The sequence below is a fragment of the Rana temporaria genome, chromosome 4, assembly GCF_905171775.1.
Source record: "Rana temporaria chromosome 4, aRanTem1.1, whole genome shotgun sequence".
Lineage (NCBI taxonomy): Eukaryota > Metazoa > Chordata > Amphibia > Anura > Ranidae > Rana > Rana temporaria.
In genome coordinates this window covers 21,678,294-21,694,293 of record NC_053492.1, presented here as the reverse complement: position 1 = coordinate 21,694,293, position 16,000 = coordinate 21,678,294, and the positions used below count along the sequence as shown (strand labels likewise).

The 16,000-nt window shown below is 46.3% G+C and overlaps 1 protein-coding gene across 1 annotated transcript in view; it reads right to left on the bottom strand.

The window, feature by feature from the left end:
• The window catches only part of DNAJC27 (DnaJ heat shock protein family (Hsp40) member C27), a 72,970-nt gene that overhangs the window by 16,772 nt on the left and 40,198 nt on the right, over positions 1 to 16,000 (bottom strand). The window contains exon 4 of the mRNA XM_040348112.1: positions 14,618 to 14,687. Coding sequence (XP_040204046.1) covers positions 14,618 to 14,687 — 70 coding nt within the window. The remainder of the gene's footprint in view (positions 1 to 14,617; positions 14,688 to 16,000) is intronic.

Sequence of the window (16,000 nt, the reverse complement as noted above, 5' to 3'; positions counted from 1 at the left end):
AATAACGATTCAGGAGTGACGGAGGTGAATAAAACAGCTCCATTTCAACAGGTATCAAACTAGTTATAATGCAAAACATTACTTTTTACTTTATCAGCTGCTGTCAGACTTTAATTTAAGAGGAAAATATTTTTGTCTTTACAACCCCTTTAAAGCCTAACTTGGGGCAAAAAAAATAAAAAATTCCCAACTTCTTGTCTGGTCAAGGGGCAACCAAAAAGCTTACACCCACCCGATCCGCCTTTCCAGTAGCAAACAGCGCTCCTCCACAATCCATCAATGAACTGTTCCTGACGTCCTCGCGTCCAGAGCAGGTCTATAGACTTGATGACGTCAGGAACAATCCACTGCACAAGGCTGGAGGGGGCAGGAGCCGAAGGGACCGGCTTTGTGCGAGGAGGATCGGGGGACTAGGCGTAGTTCATCTCCTTTCTCCTCTCCCCTAGAATAAAACAAGCAGTTAACCCTTGCAGTGGGGCTGTGCAAGTTTTTTTTGCTCGGAGTTGGGCTTCAGCTCCGGACCATTTGGCAGTCAAATGACCAGGCCACTTTTTGCGATTTGGCACAGCGTATCTTTAACCACTTGACCACTGGGCCTATTCTGGCACTTCTCTCCTTCATGTGAAAATCACAATTTTTTTGCTAGAAAATTAATCAGAACTCCCAAACATTATATATTTTTTTTTAGCAGACATCCTAGGGAATAAAATGGCAGTCATTGCAATACTTTTTGTCACATCGCATTTGCGCAGCGGTCTTACAAGCGCACTTTTTTTGGGAAAAAAAATCACTTTTTTGAATTAAAAAATAAGACACCAATAATTTTTGCCCAATTTTTTTATATATTGTGAAAGATAATGTTACGCCAAGTAAAATGATACCCAACATGACACGCTTAAAAATTGCGCCCGCTCGTGGCATGGCGTCAAACTTTTACCCTTAAAAATCTCGATAGGCGATGTTTAAAAAATTCTACAGGTTGCATTTTTTGAGCTACAGAGTAGGTCTAGGGCTAGAATTATTGTTCTCGCTCTAACGATCGCGGCGATACCTCACTTGTGTGGTTTGAACACCGTTTTCATATGCGGGCGCTACTCGCGTATGCGTTCGCTTCTGCGCGCGAGCTCGTCGGGACGGGGCGTTTTAAAAAAAAAAAATGTTTTCTTATTTATTTTTATAATTTTTTACACTGAAATAAAAAAAAAAATATATCACTTTTATTCCTATTACAAGGAATGTAAACATCCCTTGTAATAGAAAAAAGCATGACAGGTCCTCTTAAATATGAGATCTGGGGTCAAAAAGACCTCACATCTCATATTTAGGCTTAAATGCAAAAAAAAGAAAAAAAAAATTAAACTGTCATTTTTTTAAATGACAGAAAAAAAAATTGTCTCTTTAAGAGGCTGGGCGGGACTGACGTTTTGACGTGACTTCCGCCCAGCAGAGATATGGGGACGGGCGAAGGAGATTTTTCCTTCAGTCTCGTCCCCGCTCAGCTCCCGAACGCACCCGATCTCCTCCGCCGCTACGGTAAGCGGCGGAAGGCGCGGGAGAGCGGCGGGAGGGGGGGCCCTCTCCCGCCACCGATAACGGCGATCTCGCGGCGAATCCGCCACGGAGACCGCCGTTATCGTTTACAGGACCGTCGGCACTAAAGATGCATACCTCGGTTGTGGCAGCAGCTGCTGCCGTTACCGAGATATACATCTTTAAAAACAGGACGTCTTTTTGACATGAGGCGGTGGGCAAGTGGTTAACGGACAATTGCGCAGTCGTGCGATGTTGTACCCAAACAAAATTTACGTCCTTTTTTTCCCCACAAATAGAGCTTTTTTTTGGTGTTTTATCATTCTCTGCGGTTTTTATTTTTTGCACTATAAACAAAAAATGAGCGACAATTTTGAAAAAAAAAAGCAACAATATTTTGTACTTTTTGCAATAATAAATGTCCCCAATTTTTTTCCTCAGTTTAGGCCGATACATATCCTACATTTTTTTAATTACATTTTTTACCAAAAATCACAATAAGCGTATATTGATTGGTTTGCGCAAAAGTTATAGCGTCTACAGTAATGGCGGTGATCTGCAAATTTTATCGGGACTGCTACTTTATGGCGGTCACTTGACACATTTTTGGGACCATTGTCATTTATACAGCGATCAGTGCTATAAAAATGCACTGTGTATATGACACTGGCAGGGAAGGTGAGTGAGAGAGAAACTTGTATAGTGCTAAAAATGCGAACTAAAATCGCCTCAAGGCGCTGTAGCCAATATGATCGTCCAACCAAGCTTCGGAAAAGATGGGTCTTAAGTTTTTTTCTGAAGGCCCGATGATTTTCCTCCAACCGAATGTCTGCGGGTAGAACGCTCCATAACCGAGGTCCTTCGACAGCGAATCGTCGTTCTCCTTTCATTTTGAAGCAAGATTTGGGGATGTGGAGGAAGTTCTGATTTGTTGATCGGAGGACCCGACTTGGGGTGTAGTGTTTTATTTTCTCACATAGGTATTGTGGTGCGTTTCCTTGCGTGCATTTGTGGGTGAGGCAGATGGTCTTGAATGTCACCCGATCCTTTACAGCTAGCCAGTGGAGGGTCCTCATGGCCGTGGAGATCGGTTCCCATGGTTTTTTACCCACTACCAGTCTGGCTGCCGTGTTCTGGACCACTTGTAGACGAGACATCTGGTATTTTGGTAGTCCTAAGTAGAGGGAGTTTGCGTAGTCGAGTCTGGAATTGATGATTGTACCAACCACTACTACTGCTGTGTCTTCTTTTGGGGTGAAGGGGATGAGTCTGCGCAGCAAGCGGAGAAGATAGTGAGATCCGCTGACCACCGATCCCATTTGTGCGTCCATAGACATGTCGGAATCAAAGATAACTTAGAGGCTTTTTACTTTATTGCTAGGGGTGATGGTTTGTCCAAAGATGGTGGGAGGAACCCAAGTCATCCTAGAATTAGTCTTCGGTTTGCGTGTAGAAAGAGCAGTTCTGTTTTGGATCCATTGAGATTGAGGGAGCTCTCTGTCATCCAGTTATCTATCAATGTCAGACATTTTTCCAATCCATGATATTGGTCTTTTTTGTTGGCGATGGGGAGATAAAGTTGAGTGTCGTCCGCGTAAGAATAATAGGAGCAGGTCCTGTTTGCTGATTGCGAGGAGTGGGCGAAGGTAGATGTTGAAGAGCACTGGCGACAGGGGTGATCCTTGTGGGACTCCACAAGTAATGGTGCAGGCTTCTGACGTGAAGGCTCCTACCGCGTTTCCCCGAAAATAAGACATACTCCGAAAATAAGCCGTAGCGGGATTTCGACGCAAGATCGAAATATAAGACATCCCCCCGAAAATAAGACGTAGCGATGGCGTGTCGAATCCCCGAAAATAAGACGTAGCGATGGCGTGTCGTATGCGTAGCTGCGCGGGCGGGAAAACAAGACGTGATAGGCGTACTGTACTGGTGCGGAGCTCAGGAGCTGTAAAGAAGTCGTGCAGCCCTTCTTCTCTGCTCCACGGTATCTCTAAGTGACCGGAGAGGTGTCGGCAGCCCCATAAATACGGTAAGGTCGGCTCCATACTGTTGTACCATACAGGCCGGTAAAAAAAATAAGACATCCCCTGAAAATAAGCCATAGTGTGATTTCTGGAGGAAAAATAAATATAAGACGGTGTCTTATTTTCGGGGAAACGCGGTAGTTTGACTGTCTGAGATCGATTTTCCAGGAATGATGCGAACCACGGTAGATCCGAAACTGCGACGCCGGCTACTTCTGCGAGACGCGCGAGAAGCGTTTTGTGATCTACGGTTTTCGAAAGCTGCACTTAGTTCCAGCAGGACCAGGAGCACCGATTCTTCTTCGTCCGCTGCTTCGAGAGCGTCATCCCATATTTTGAGAAGGTGTTAACCACTAGGGCAGGGGTGCCCAACCAGTGGCCCGCGGAGCCCTCTGATGTGGCCCGCGACCTCCTGCTTTGGGATAGAATAAAATAGAATAGAATGCTGTTATTATCTGTTCTGCAGTGGTTACTGGGCTGCTTTCAAACCGATCCACAGAGAAGTGCAACTGTGGGTTACCTGCACGGAGCCATAGACTTCTATTACCTGCGAGTTTGGTGTGCTGAGAGAAGTGTGGACTTTATAGAGCCGAGTGGACTGCCATCCATCCGCTCTGCTCATTGTGGCCCGCGACCAGTTACCAATTAGCTTAAGTGGCCCTTGCTCTTCAAAAGGTTGGGCACCCCTGCACTAGGGGGTGTTGAAGGGTTAAGTGTGTTCTAGGGAGTGATTCTAACAGTAAGGGGGAGGAGCTACCAGTGACACCTCAGTGATCACTGTTCCCCGATCACAAGGAATAGTAGATCCCTGACGTGTCACTAGGCAGAACAAAGAAATGCCTTGCTTACATTGGCATCCCCCTCACCTGCCTTTGCCGACCGCAATCGCTGGCCGCCCAGGAACATTGCCCGCTGGGCGGCAAATTTAACCACTTCCTTACCGCGTCATTGTGAAATGACGGCGGCAGGAACCCCTCCTCGATCCAGGAGGACGTCATACGACGTCCTGGGCTTTGCGGGTGGATATCTGAATGATGCCTGCAGCTAGAGGCATCATTCAGATATCCTTCTCTCCTGCTGGCGATTCTGCACAACATAAGAACGATCATAGCGGCGATTCCGCCGCTAGATCGTTCTTACAGGTGGCGGGAGGGGACATCCCCCCCCTCCCGCCGCCATCCGGTGCTTCTCCGGGCTCTCCCGTGCCATCGGGGGCCCGGAGAACGAATCGTCCGGCGCTCGCAGGAAGCATAGAGATGACTGGTGACCAGATGGTCACCAGTCATCTCTATGACCGTCGGAGGACCCGGGCGCGATGTGATGACGTCACGCCCGGGTCCCCGTAAGTAAACAAAGCCGCAATTGCGGCTGCTAAGCAACCGTAAGCATGAGATCGGTGAATTTTTTTTCACCGATTTCATGCTTTCCAGCCTGGAGGAGAGATGTGGGGTCTTATTGACCCCGCATCTCTCCATAAAGAGTACCTGTCACACACATTCCTATTACAAGGGATGTTTACATTCCTTGTAATAGGAATAAAAGTGATAATAAAAACAAAAAAAAAAAAAAGTGTAAAAAAATAAATATGTAAAAAAAAAAAAAAAAAAAATTTTTTAACGCCCCTGTCCCCAGTAGCTCGTGCGCAGAAGCGAACGCACACGCAAGTCCCGCCGACATATGTAAACGCCGTTTAAACCACATATGTGAGGTATCGCCGCGTGCGTTAGAGTGCCAGCAACAATTCTAGCACTAGATCTCCTCTGTAAATCTAAACTGGTAACCTGTAAAAAATTTCAAAGCGTTGCCTATGGAGATTTTTAAGTACCGAAGTTTGGCGCCATTCCATGAGTGTGCGCAATTTTAAAGCGTGACATGTTAGGTATCTATTTACTCGGTGTAACATCATCTTTCATATTTTACAAAAAAATTGGGCTAACTGTTTTGTTATTTTTTTAATTCACAAAACAACTTTTTTCAAAAAAAAAGGCGTTTGAAAAATTATTGCGCAAATACCGTGCAAGATAAAACGTTTCAATGACCGTCGTTTTATTCCCTAGGGTTTCTGCTAAAAAAACATATATAATGTTTGGGGGTTCTGTGTAATTTTCTAGCAAAAAAAATATGATTTGTACATGTAGGAGAGAAGTGCCAGAATAGGCCTGGTATGGATGTGTGTATAACTGCCCTGTATGGAAGCGGTTAAAAGGACGTACAGGTATCCCCATTTGCCTGCCCGTGCCATTCTGCCGACCTATATGGGCGTGCGGCAAGTGTTAAGCAATCGTGCAGGCACCACAAATTATCACTATATTATTTGTACTATGACTATCTTCAGTGATCGTCCGCTCCCTCTAGTGGCCAAAAATTAAATTTTTGGTTGTTATTCAAATCTCTCGATTGAGGCAACTCATGCCAGTAGATGGAGCCGATGATCATAGGAGATAACCATATTACAAACAATGTGGTGAGAACTCTTTGTGTCTGTGTCAATGCTGAAGACATACTGTATTTATCGGCGTATACCACGCACTTTTTTGCCCTGAAAATCAGGGCAAAATCGTGGGTGCGCGATATACGCCGATACCCGCGCCGAGCTTGAACACTGCGCCGGTGTCATGGTCTTACCTCCTTGCAGGCTTCTCATCACTGACATGTGCTGGCAGCCATCTTGCTTCCTGGGGTTTTTATAAACTTACCACGCCCTGCGGCTCCTCCTTCCCACTGGGAGGAGCTGGATGCTCAGTATATATATATATATATATATATATATATATATATATATATGTATGTATATGTATATACATATATATATACATATATATATATATATATATATATATATATATATATATATATATATATATATATATATATATATATATATATATATATATATATATATATATATATATATTATATATATATATATATATAGGCTGTTGCAGCATGTCTTTGCTTGGGCCTCTCGTTTACACGTTCCTGTGATTGTGCTGCTTGCTCTTTGTTACCGACCCGGCTTCCACGGCGATCCTTCTGGCTCCTGATCCCCGGCTTCGTTTCACCACCTCTCTCCGACTACGGACTCTGGCTGGCTGACTCCGGTGGAGGACTCTGCTTACTGTTTGATCATCCGTTTGGACTTTAACCTTGCTGTTTGGTTTTTAATAAAGCCTTCCCATTTCATTTATCTGTTGTACGTCTGATTCATGCTTCCGTGACAGCTGGCATATACCGAGCGCAGTACACTCGTGTATAGTCGGGCAGGCTCGGCTCCTCTTGCACTCACGTCCTGGACATACAGGACGTGAGCGCGAGAGTAGCCGAGCCTGCCCGACGATACACGAGTGTACTGCGCTCGGTATATGCCGGCGCAGTGTTAAAACTCGGCACGGGAAAGCGGGGATCGAGCGGGGAGGACACCGCAGAAGGACGCCGGACCCGACGAAGAGGACACCTGAAGCCGCAGACGGACCCGATGAGGCCGCCGATGGACGCCGCGCAAGACACCAAAACTGTAAGTACTAAAATGCTTTTTTTACAGGAATGTCAGGTCCACTTTAGGGGTGCGCGCTATACGCTGGAGCGCGCAATACCCCGATAAATACGGTACATATTTTTTTTTTTTTTTTATGCATAGAGAACAGGATGGCACAAATAGATTGTTCATATTTAACAACGGAATAAATCTCTGGCATTGTTACAGCCTCCAAACTTTATCCCTTTCATGCCTAAGCCTATGTATGACATTTGGTGTTTACAAGTTAAAATCCATATTTTTGGCTAGAAAATTACTTAGAACCCCCAAATATTATATATATTTTTTTTTAGCAGAGAATCTAGAGAATAAAATGGCGATTTTTGCAATATTTTATGTCATACGGTATTTGTGCGGCGGTGTTTTAAACTCAACTTTTTGGGAAAAATTTACTTTCATGAATTTAAAAAAAATGAAAAAGTAAAATTATCCCATTTTTTTGCATAATGTGAAAGATGATGTTACGCCGAGTAAATAGATACCAAGCATGTCACGCTTTATAATTGCACGCACTCGTGGAATTGCGACAAACTACGGTACCTAAAAATCTCCATAGGCGACACTTTAAACTTTTTTTACGGTTACCAGGTTAGAGTTACAGAGTAGGTCTAGTGCTAGAATTATTGCTCTCGCTCTGACGATCGCGGCGATACCTCACATGTGTGATTTGAACACCGTTTTCATATGCGGGCGCGACTTCCGTATGCGTTTTCTTTGCTGCGCAAGCTCGCGGGGAGGGGGGCGCTTTAAAAAAAAAAAAATTTTTGTTTTCTTATTTTTTTTTTTTTTTATAATATTAAATTGTGTTTTTTTTTTTTTTTACATTTTGATCACTTTTATTGCTGTCACAAGGAATGTAAACATCCCTTGTGACAGTAATAGGTGGTGACAGGTCCTCTTTATGGAGGGATCGGGGGTCTAAAAGACACCCGAGCCCTCCTTTACACTTTCAATCCGAAAACGGCGATTCTGAATACTGTGTACTTTTTTAAATCCGGCGCCATTGACAGCCGAGAAACCCGGAAGTGACGTCATGACGCCGCTTCCGTGGTTTCAATGCGGAGACTGAATCAAAGCCGTTTACGGCTTAGTTTCAGTCTGCGCCTGGACACAGAAGGCGCCGGATGGAGGATCGGGTCTCCCGGTGGGACGGGAGGCCCGGTCAGAGCGGCGGGAGGGGGGGGGGGATGTCCCCTCCCGCTCCTCCGGCATAACAACCGAGCGGCTTTTAGCCGCATCGGTTGTTATGTTTGGATAGCCGATCGCCGGCTCTAAACAACGGTACCGGGATGATGCCTGCGGCTGCAGGCATCATCCCGGTATAACCCCCGAAAGCCGAGGACGCATATATGCGTTGCGTGGACGTGAAAGGGTTATTCATAGCCTGCAGCATTCTAGCTGAACAGATGTGACATTTAACCAGCTGTATGTCACCATAGAAATCGAATGTAGGATACTGTTTGTTTTGAAGTGGACCTCCGGCCTTCCCTCCAGTCTTACACAGTCATAGCGGCTCCTCTCCTAGACTTACTCCCATCTCACCGCACACTGGGAGCTTCTCGCAATGTGCATTAGAAGCTGCAGCAAGTCAGATAGAGCCCCCTTAATGTTTTTGGCTAAATGACGTCCAGTATCATCTAGCGCTTTCCTCCCCCAGGGCCGCCGCCCCCCCCGGATTTCAGTTCATTCCAGGGCTCGACAAATCCCGGTCGCCATGGCGACTACAAATAGCCTCCTGGCGACTTGGCTTGGAAGGTTGGCAAGGTGTGAAGTCCCCAGCTCTTCCTTGTGTGAGATGGCGCCATCTGGTGGTGGCCGTTGGTATTACAAGATAAGCATTACAAGTTAAACAGCAATTCTTATGTCATTTTTCACTGCCTTCTTCTTCCCTCTAATTAGAACCCCCAAACATTATATATATTTTTTATCCTAACACCCTAGAGAATAAAATGGCGATTGTTGCAATACTTTGACAACACCGTATTTTCGCAGCAGTCTTACAAGCGCACTTTTTTTGGAAAAAATTACACTTTTTTTTATTAAAAAAATAAGACAACAGTAAAGTCATCCCCATTTTTTAAAATAATATGAAAGATAATGTTACGCCGAGTAAATTCATACCCAACATGTCACGCTTCAAAATTGCGTCCGCTCGTGGAATGCCGACAAACTTTTACCCTTTAAAATCTCCATAGGCGACGTTTAAAAAAAATCTACAGGTTGCATGTTTTGAGTTACAGAGGAGGTCTAGGGCTAGAATTATTGCTCTCGCTCTAGCGATCGGGGCGATACCTCACATGTGTGGTTTGAACACCGTTTACATATGCGGGCGCTGCTCGCGTATGTGTTCGCTCCTGCGCGCGAGCTTGGCGGTACGGGGTGCGTTTTCTGGCTCCTAACTTTTTTAGCTGGCTCCTAGATTCCAAGCAAATTTGTCAAACCCTGCATTAGACTATGGAGGCTCAGCATCATTTGCATGCAAATACAGCCTGCCTAAGAATGGTCACTCGTCCAGACTGATTTATACCCAGCAAACCATGCTGGCCCCTCCCACCAACTACGATCTGCCTGCATTGCACAGAAACCCAGTGATGATGTCACTAGGACTCAAGGGAGGAAATGTAATGTAAACAGAGGTTTTGTTTAATAATTTTATTAGCACGCTGACGCATGATTGTTCTGGGTCTGCAATTCAAAAAAAAAAAAAGCAAAAACACATATTTTTCTATTTTTTGCAGGAAAAAAAAATTAACATTTATTATTTTTTTTTTCACAGGAGCTGGCTGATTGTGGGTCCAATGCCAAGTTCGAAGATGGCTTAACCGGGTTCCCGACCGCCTCACGTAGATATACTGCTTCAGAATGGCTCTCCTGGGCGAAATCCCGTACATATACACCAGAGAGCGCGAGCCTGCTGCACGGCTGGGAATCCGATGTGCGTGGCGGTCAGGCGCGATCGCGTGCACGAGCGTCAGCATGGGGGTTTGTGCGTAAACACACAAATCCCATGCGATCAGAAGAGAGAACACAGATCGTGTGTTAGTACAAAGTAGAAACCACGTTCTGTCATTTCCTATAGTGAATCCCCTTACCCCACAGTTAGAACACACAATAGGGAACACAGTTAAAACCTTGAGCGCCCCCTAGTGTTAACCCCTTCCCTGTCAGTGACATTTACATAGTAATCAGTGCATATTTATAGTCTTTGGTCCTAAAAATGTGTCTGACTGTCCGCTGCAACACCGAAAAATAAATAAATAAAATCGCAGATCGCCGCCATTACTAGAAAAAAAACAATAAAAAAAAAAACGCTATGTAAATGCCATAAATCGTTCCCATAGCTTGTAGACGCTATAAATGTTGCGCAAACCAATCAATATACGCTTATTGCAATTTGTTTTTACCAAAAATATGTAGAAGAATACATATCGGCCTAAAGTGAAAAAAAAATGTGTTTTAGAATAAAAAAAACTGGGATATTTATTATTGCAAAAAGTAAAAGATATTGGGGTAGATTCACAGACCAGATACGCCGTCGTATCTCTGAGTCCGGCCGGTCGTATCTATGCGCCTGATTCATAGAATCAGTTACGCATAGATTTCTATTAGATCCGACCGGCCTAAGTCTTACGCCGTCGGATCGTAACTGCATTTTTCCTCTGACCGCGAGGGGCGTTATGCTGATTTACGCGTCGAAATATGTAAATCAGCAAGATACGCAAATTCACGAATGTACGCCCGGCCGACGCAGTACATTTACACCTTTTACGTTAGGCTTTTCCCGGCGTGTAGTTACCCCTGCTATATGGTGGCGTAAGTGCGGCGTACCAATGTTAAGTATGGCCGTCGTTCCCGCGTCAAATTTTGAATTTTTTACGTTGTTTGCGCAAGTCGTCCGTGAATGGGGCTGGACGTCATTTACGTTCACGTCGAAACCAATGACGTCCTTGCGGCGTACTTTAGAGCAATGCACACTGGGAAATTCCACGGACGGCGCATGCGCCGTTCGGGAAAAACGTCAATCACGTCGGGTCAAGCCTAATTTACATAACACACGCCCACCTCTTCACTATTTGAATTAGGCGGGCATACGCCGGCCTATTTACGCTACGCCGCCGCAACTTTCTTTTAAGAATACGGCACTTGCCTGTAAAAGTTGCGGAGGCGTAACATAAATAGGATACGTTACGCCCGCACAAAGAAACGCCGATCTACGTGAATCTACCCCATTGTGTTTTTTTTTTAAATTGGCGCTCTTTTTTTGTTTTAAAAACGCAAAGGTGATCAAATACCATCAAAAGAAAGCTCTATTTGTGGGAGGGGGGGGGGTTACAACAATTTTGTTTGGGTACAACGTCGCACGACCGCGCAATTGTCAGTTAAAGCGACGCAGTGCCGTATCGCAAAAAATGGCCGGTCATTGAGCAGCCAAATCTTCCAGGGCTGAAGTGGTTCTAAAGCCTTAAAAGTATTTTTTTCCTTAAAGGGACACTAAAGGATCCTTGTTTTGCACAGAGTGGCCCCCTGGTCTTCTGGGGTCCCTCAGCGGCTGTCTCAGCTCCTCCCCGCATCAGCTAACCGCTAACCCCCTTCATGGGAAGCACTCTCCCAAGAGGGTTAGTTTGCGGGCGCGCTCCCACGATACAGCCATAGCCGCCGACTGTATCACACAGCCCCACCCCCAGAAGCGCTGCGTCATTGCATGTAATTGACAGCAGCGCGAGCCAACGCTGCTATCTAGCCAATCGACGGCCAGACTCTGAGGAAAAGGACGCTGGGAGACGCGCACAGCAGATTCGGGGCTCAGGTAATTAAAACGGGGGGGGGGGGGGGCGTCATTGCCAGTTTTTTTTCACCTTAATGCATAGGATGCATTAAGGTGAAAAAACATGAACCTTCAAAGGTATGCATGAGAGCAGCAGTCTACAGACTGATAGCAGCGGGAGCCAACGTTTTGTCAATTATATCGTATGACAAGGGAGCAGGGGGCCGTCTGTGTCTATGGACGCAGGCAGTGGTGCTCAGGAGCGAGCCTACATGAGTACACCTTTTAGCAAGCAGCCCGCTTGGATGGCAGGAGGGGCCAGGACCACCAATAGGGGACCCCAGAACAGGAGGATTGGAGCTGCTCTGTGCAAAACCATTGCACAAAGCAGGAAAGTATGACAGGTTTATTATTTAAAACAAATAAAAGGTTTAGAATCACTTTAAACCCCCCCCCCCCCCCCAAAAAAAAAAACAGACAATTGCGCGGTCGTGCGACGTGGCTCACAAACAAAATTGGCGTCTTTTTTCCCCCACAAATAGAGCTTTCTTTTGGTGGTATTTGATCACCTCTGCGGTTTTTATTTTTTGCGCTATAAACAAAAATAGAGCGACAATTTTGAAAAAAAATCAATATTTTTTACTTTTTGCTATAATAAATATCCCCCAAAAACATATATACATTTTTTTTTCTCAGTTTAGGCCGATACGTATTCTTCTACCTATTTTTTGTTAAAAAAAAAAATCGCAATAAGCGTTTATCGATTGGTTTGCGCAAAATGTATAGCATTTACAAAATAGGGGATAGTTTTATTGCATTTTTATTAATTTTTTTTTTTACTACTAATGGCGGCGATCAGCGATTTTTTTCGTGACTGCGACATTATGGCGGACACTTCGGACAATTTTGACACATTTTTGGGACCATTGTTATTTTCACAACAAAAAATGCATTTAAATTGCATTCTTTATTGTGAAAATGACAATTGCAGTTTGGGAGTTAACCACAGGGGGCGCTGTAGTAGTTAGGGTTCACCTAGTGTGTGTTTACAACAGTAGGGGGGTGTGGCTGTAGGACTGACGTCATCGATCGAGTCTCCCTATAAAAGGGATCACTTGATCGATGCAGCACCATAGTGAAGCACAGGGAAGCCGTGTTTACACACGGCTCTCCCCGTTCTTCAGCTCCGGGGAACGATCGCGACGGATCGGCTATAAACGAATAGCCGCGCCGTCGTCCCGGATCGCTCCCCGAGGGAATCCGCCCGCCGCATGTAGCGGGGGGGGGGTCTCGATCGGACCCCCGACCCACGTCTAGGCAGGGACGTACAGGTACGCCAATGTGCCTGTACGTGCCATTCTGCCGACGTATATCTACATGCGGCGGTCGGGAAGGGGTTAAAGAAGTACAGATAAAGCTTGTTTGGCTGCGCTTCTCCTGTGGATCACAGAAGTGCAGTTCGTTCTGCACTCCTGTGACCCAGCTGACGTCACGGTGTCAGTCCAGGCTTGGGAAAGATAACAACCATATGGTTCAGGATCCATCCACATGCCTGGACCAGCACCGGGATCAGCCTCTCAGTGTGCTGCTGGGAGGTTTTTCCGGCTGCTCCCGCCCCCAATGCCCAGCGCCACAGCCCAGCGCTACAGTGAGCGCACAGGTGGGAAGAGCAGAGAGTGATGGTTGACAGTCAACAGCTCTCTGCTCATGGAGTTTTGAGAACTGAGGGCCAGATTCTCAAAGGCGTTACGACGGCGCAACACCATTTGCGCCGTCGTAACTCCTCACCTGGCCCCGGGTATCTATGCGGGTATCTATTCTATTCTTAGCATCAGTTGCGCATAGATACCCATTAGATCTGACAGGAGTAAGGCTCTTACGCTGTCAGATCTTAAAAGCTATTTTTTTTCCCGCCGCTAGGTGTCGCATCGTCGTTTTCCCCGTCGTCTGTGCAAATGAGGTAAGTACGCGAGATTCCCGAACATACGCGCGGTCGACGCTGAGAATTTACGTCCGTTGCGTATGCGACGCGTAAGGTTGCCTACTGCTATTATGAGGGGCAACCAATGTTAAGTATGGCCGTCGTTCCCGCGTCGAATTTTAAAAAAATGACGTTGTTTGCGTAAGACGTCCGTGAATGGCGCTGGACGCCATTTACGTAAACGTCTAAGCAAATGACGTCGGGGCGACGTCATTTAGCGCAATGCACGTCGGTTAATTTACCCGACGGAGCATGCGCAGTACGCTCGGCGCGGGAGCACGCCTAATTTAAATGGTGCCCGCCCCATTTGAATTGGGCGGGCTTGCGCCGAGCGATTTAACGATACACCGCCGCAAGTTTACAGGTAAGTGTTCTGAGAATCAGGATGTAAACCTGTAAAAGTGCGGCGGTGTAACGTAAATCACATACGTTACGCTGCCCAGGAGCAACGTTAATGTATGAGAATCTGGCCCTGAGTGACTGGCAGTGTTTGATTGTTCAGTTCTCAGCCGTAGAGCTGGCGGGGAACCGATGCTGCATCTATCTAGGTAAGTACAATAAAAAATAAAAACATTATGTATGAATTAATATAGAGATGTGATATTGTCTGATATCTGCCTGAGGTTCAGCTGTAGTTTATATGACTGTACTGGGATATAAAGCTGGTACCGACAATACAAAGTTAGTGAGGCTCAGAATTAAAACGCAACAAACCCAAAACTTGGGGCAGAAAGTCGAAGAAGCTCCAATTTATACCAGAGAACCATATCCAGTCCTACCTCATAGAAGAAGGGGTGTCCTGCCATATCGAATATATTGACCTTAATTTCTCGATCTCGGATTTGTACTCTGGGGGGGAGAAAATACAAATAAATCATCAGATCAGAGTCTATTCAGTCTGCTGCAGAAGCGATTGCATATTATATCGTCATACACAAGAGTGACCTCCTCCAATATGGCCAGAGCTATGCCAAGAACCAATTTCTGCTACAGGAGATGGTCAGAGACTGCAGACGTGGTACAGGAGACGGTCAGGAGACTACAGACATGGTACAGGAGATGGTCAGGAGACTGCAGACATGGTACAGGAGATGGTCAGGAGACTGCAGACATGGTACAGGAGATGGTCAGGAGACTGCAGACATGGTACAGGAGACGGTCAGAGACTGCAGACATAGTACAGGAGATGGTCAGAGACTGCAGACATAGTACAGGAGACGGACAGGAGACTGCAGACATGGTGCAGGAGACGGACAGGAGACTGCAGACATGGTACAGGAGGCGGTCAGAAGACTGCAGACATGGTGCAGGAGACGGACAGGAGACTGCAGACATGATGCAGGAGACGGTCAGAGACTGCAGACATGATACAGGAGATGGTCAGGAGACTGCAGACATGGTGCAGGAGACGGTCAGGAGACTGCAGACATGATACAGGAGATGGTCAGGAGACTGCAGACATGATGCAGGAGACGGTCAGAGACTGCAGACATGATACAGGAGATGGTCAGGAGACTGCAGACATGGTGCAGGAGACGGTCAGGAGACTGCAGACGTGATACAGGAGATGGTCAGGAGACTGCAGACATGATACAGGAGACGGTCAGGAGACTGCAGACATGGTACAGGAGACGGTCAGGAGACTGCAGACATGGTACAGGAGACTGCAGACATGGTGCAGGAGACTGCAGACATGGTGCAGGAGACTGCAGACATGGTGCAGGAGACTGCAGACATGGTGCAGGAGACTGCAGACATGGTGCAGGAGACTGCAGACATGGTGCAGGAGATGGTCAGGAGACTGCAGACATGATGCAGGAGACGGTCAGGAGACTGCAGACATGGTACAGGAGACGGTCAGGAGACTGCAGACATGGTACAGGAGACGGTCAGGAGACTGCAGACATGGTACAGGAGACGGTCAGGAGACTGCAGACATAGTACAGGAGATGGTCAGAGACTGCAGACATGGTACAGGAGACGGTCAGTGACTGCAGACATGATGCAGGAGACGGTCAGGAGACTGCAGACATGGTACAGGAGATGGTCAGGAGACTGCAGACATGGTACAGGAGACGGTCAGGAGACTGCAGACATGGTACAGGAGACGGTCAGAGACTGCAGACATGGTACAGGAGACGGTCAGGAGACTGCAGACATGG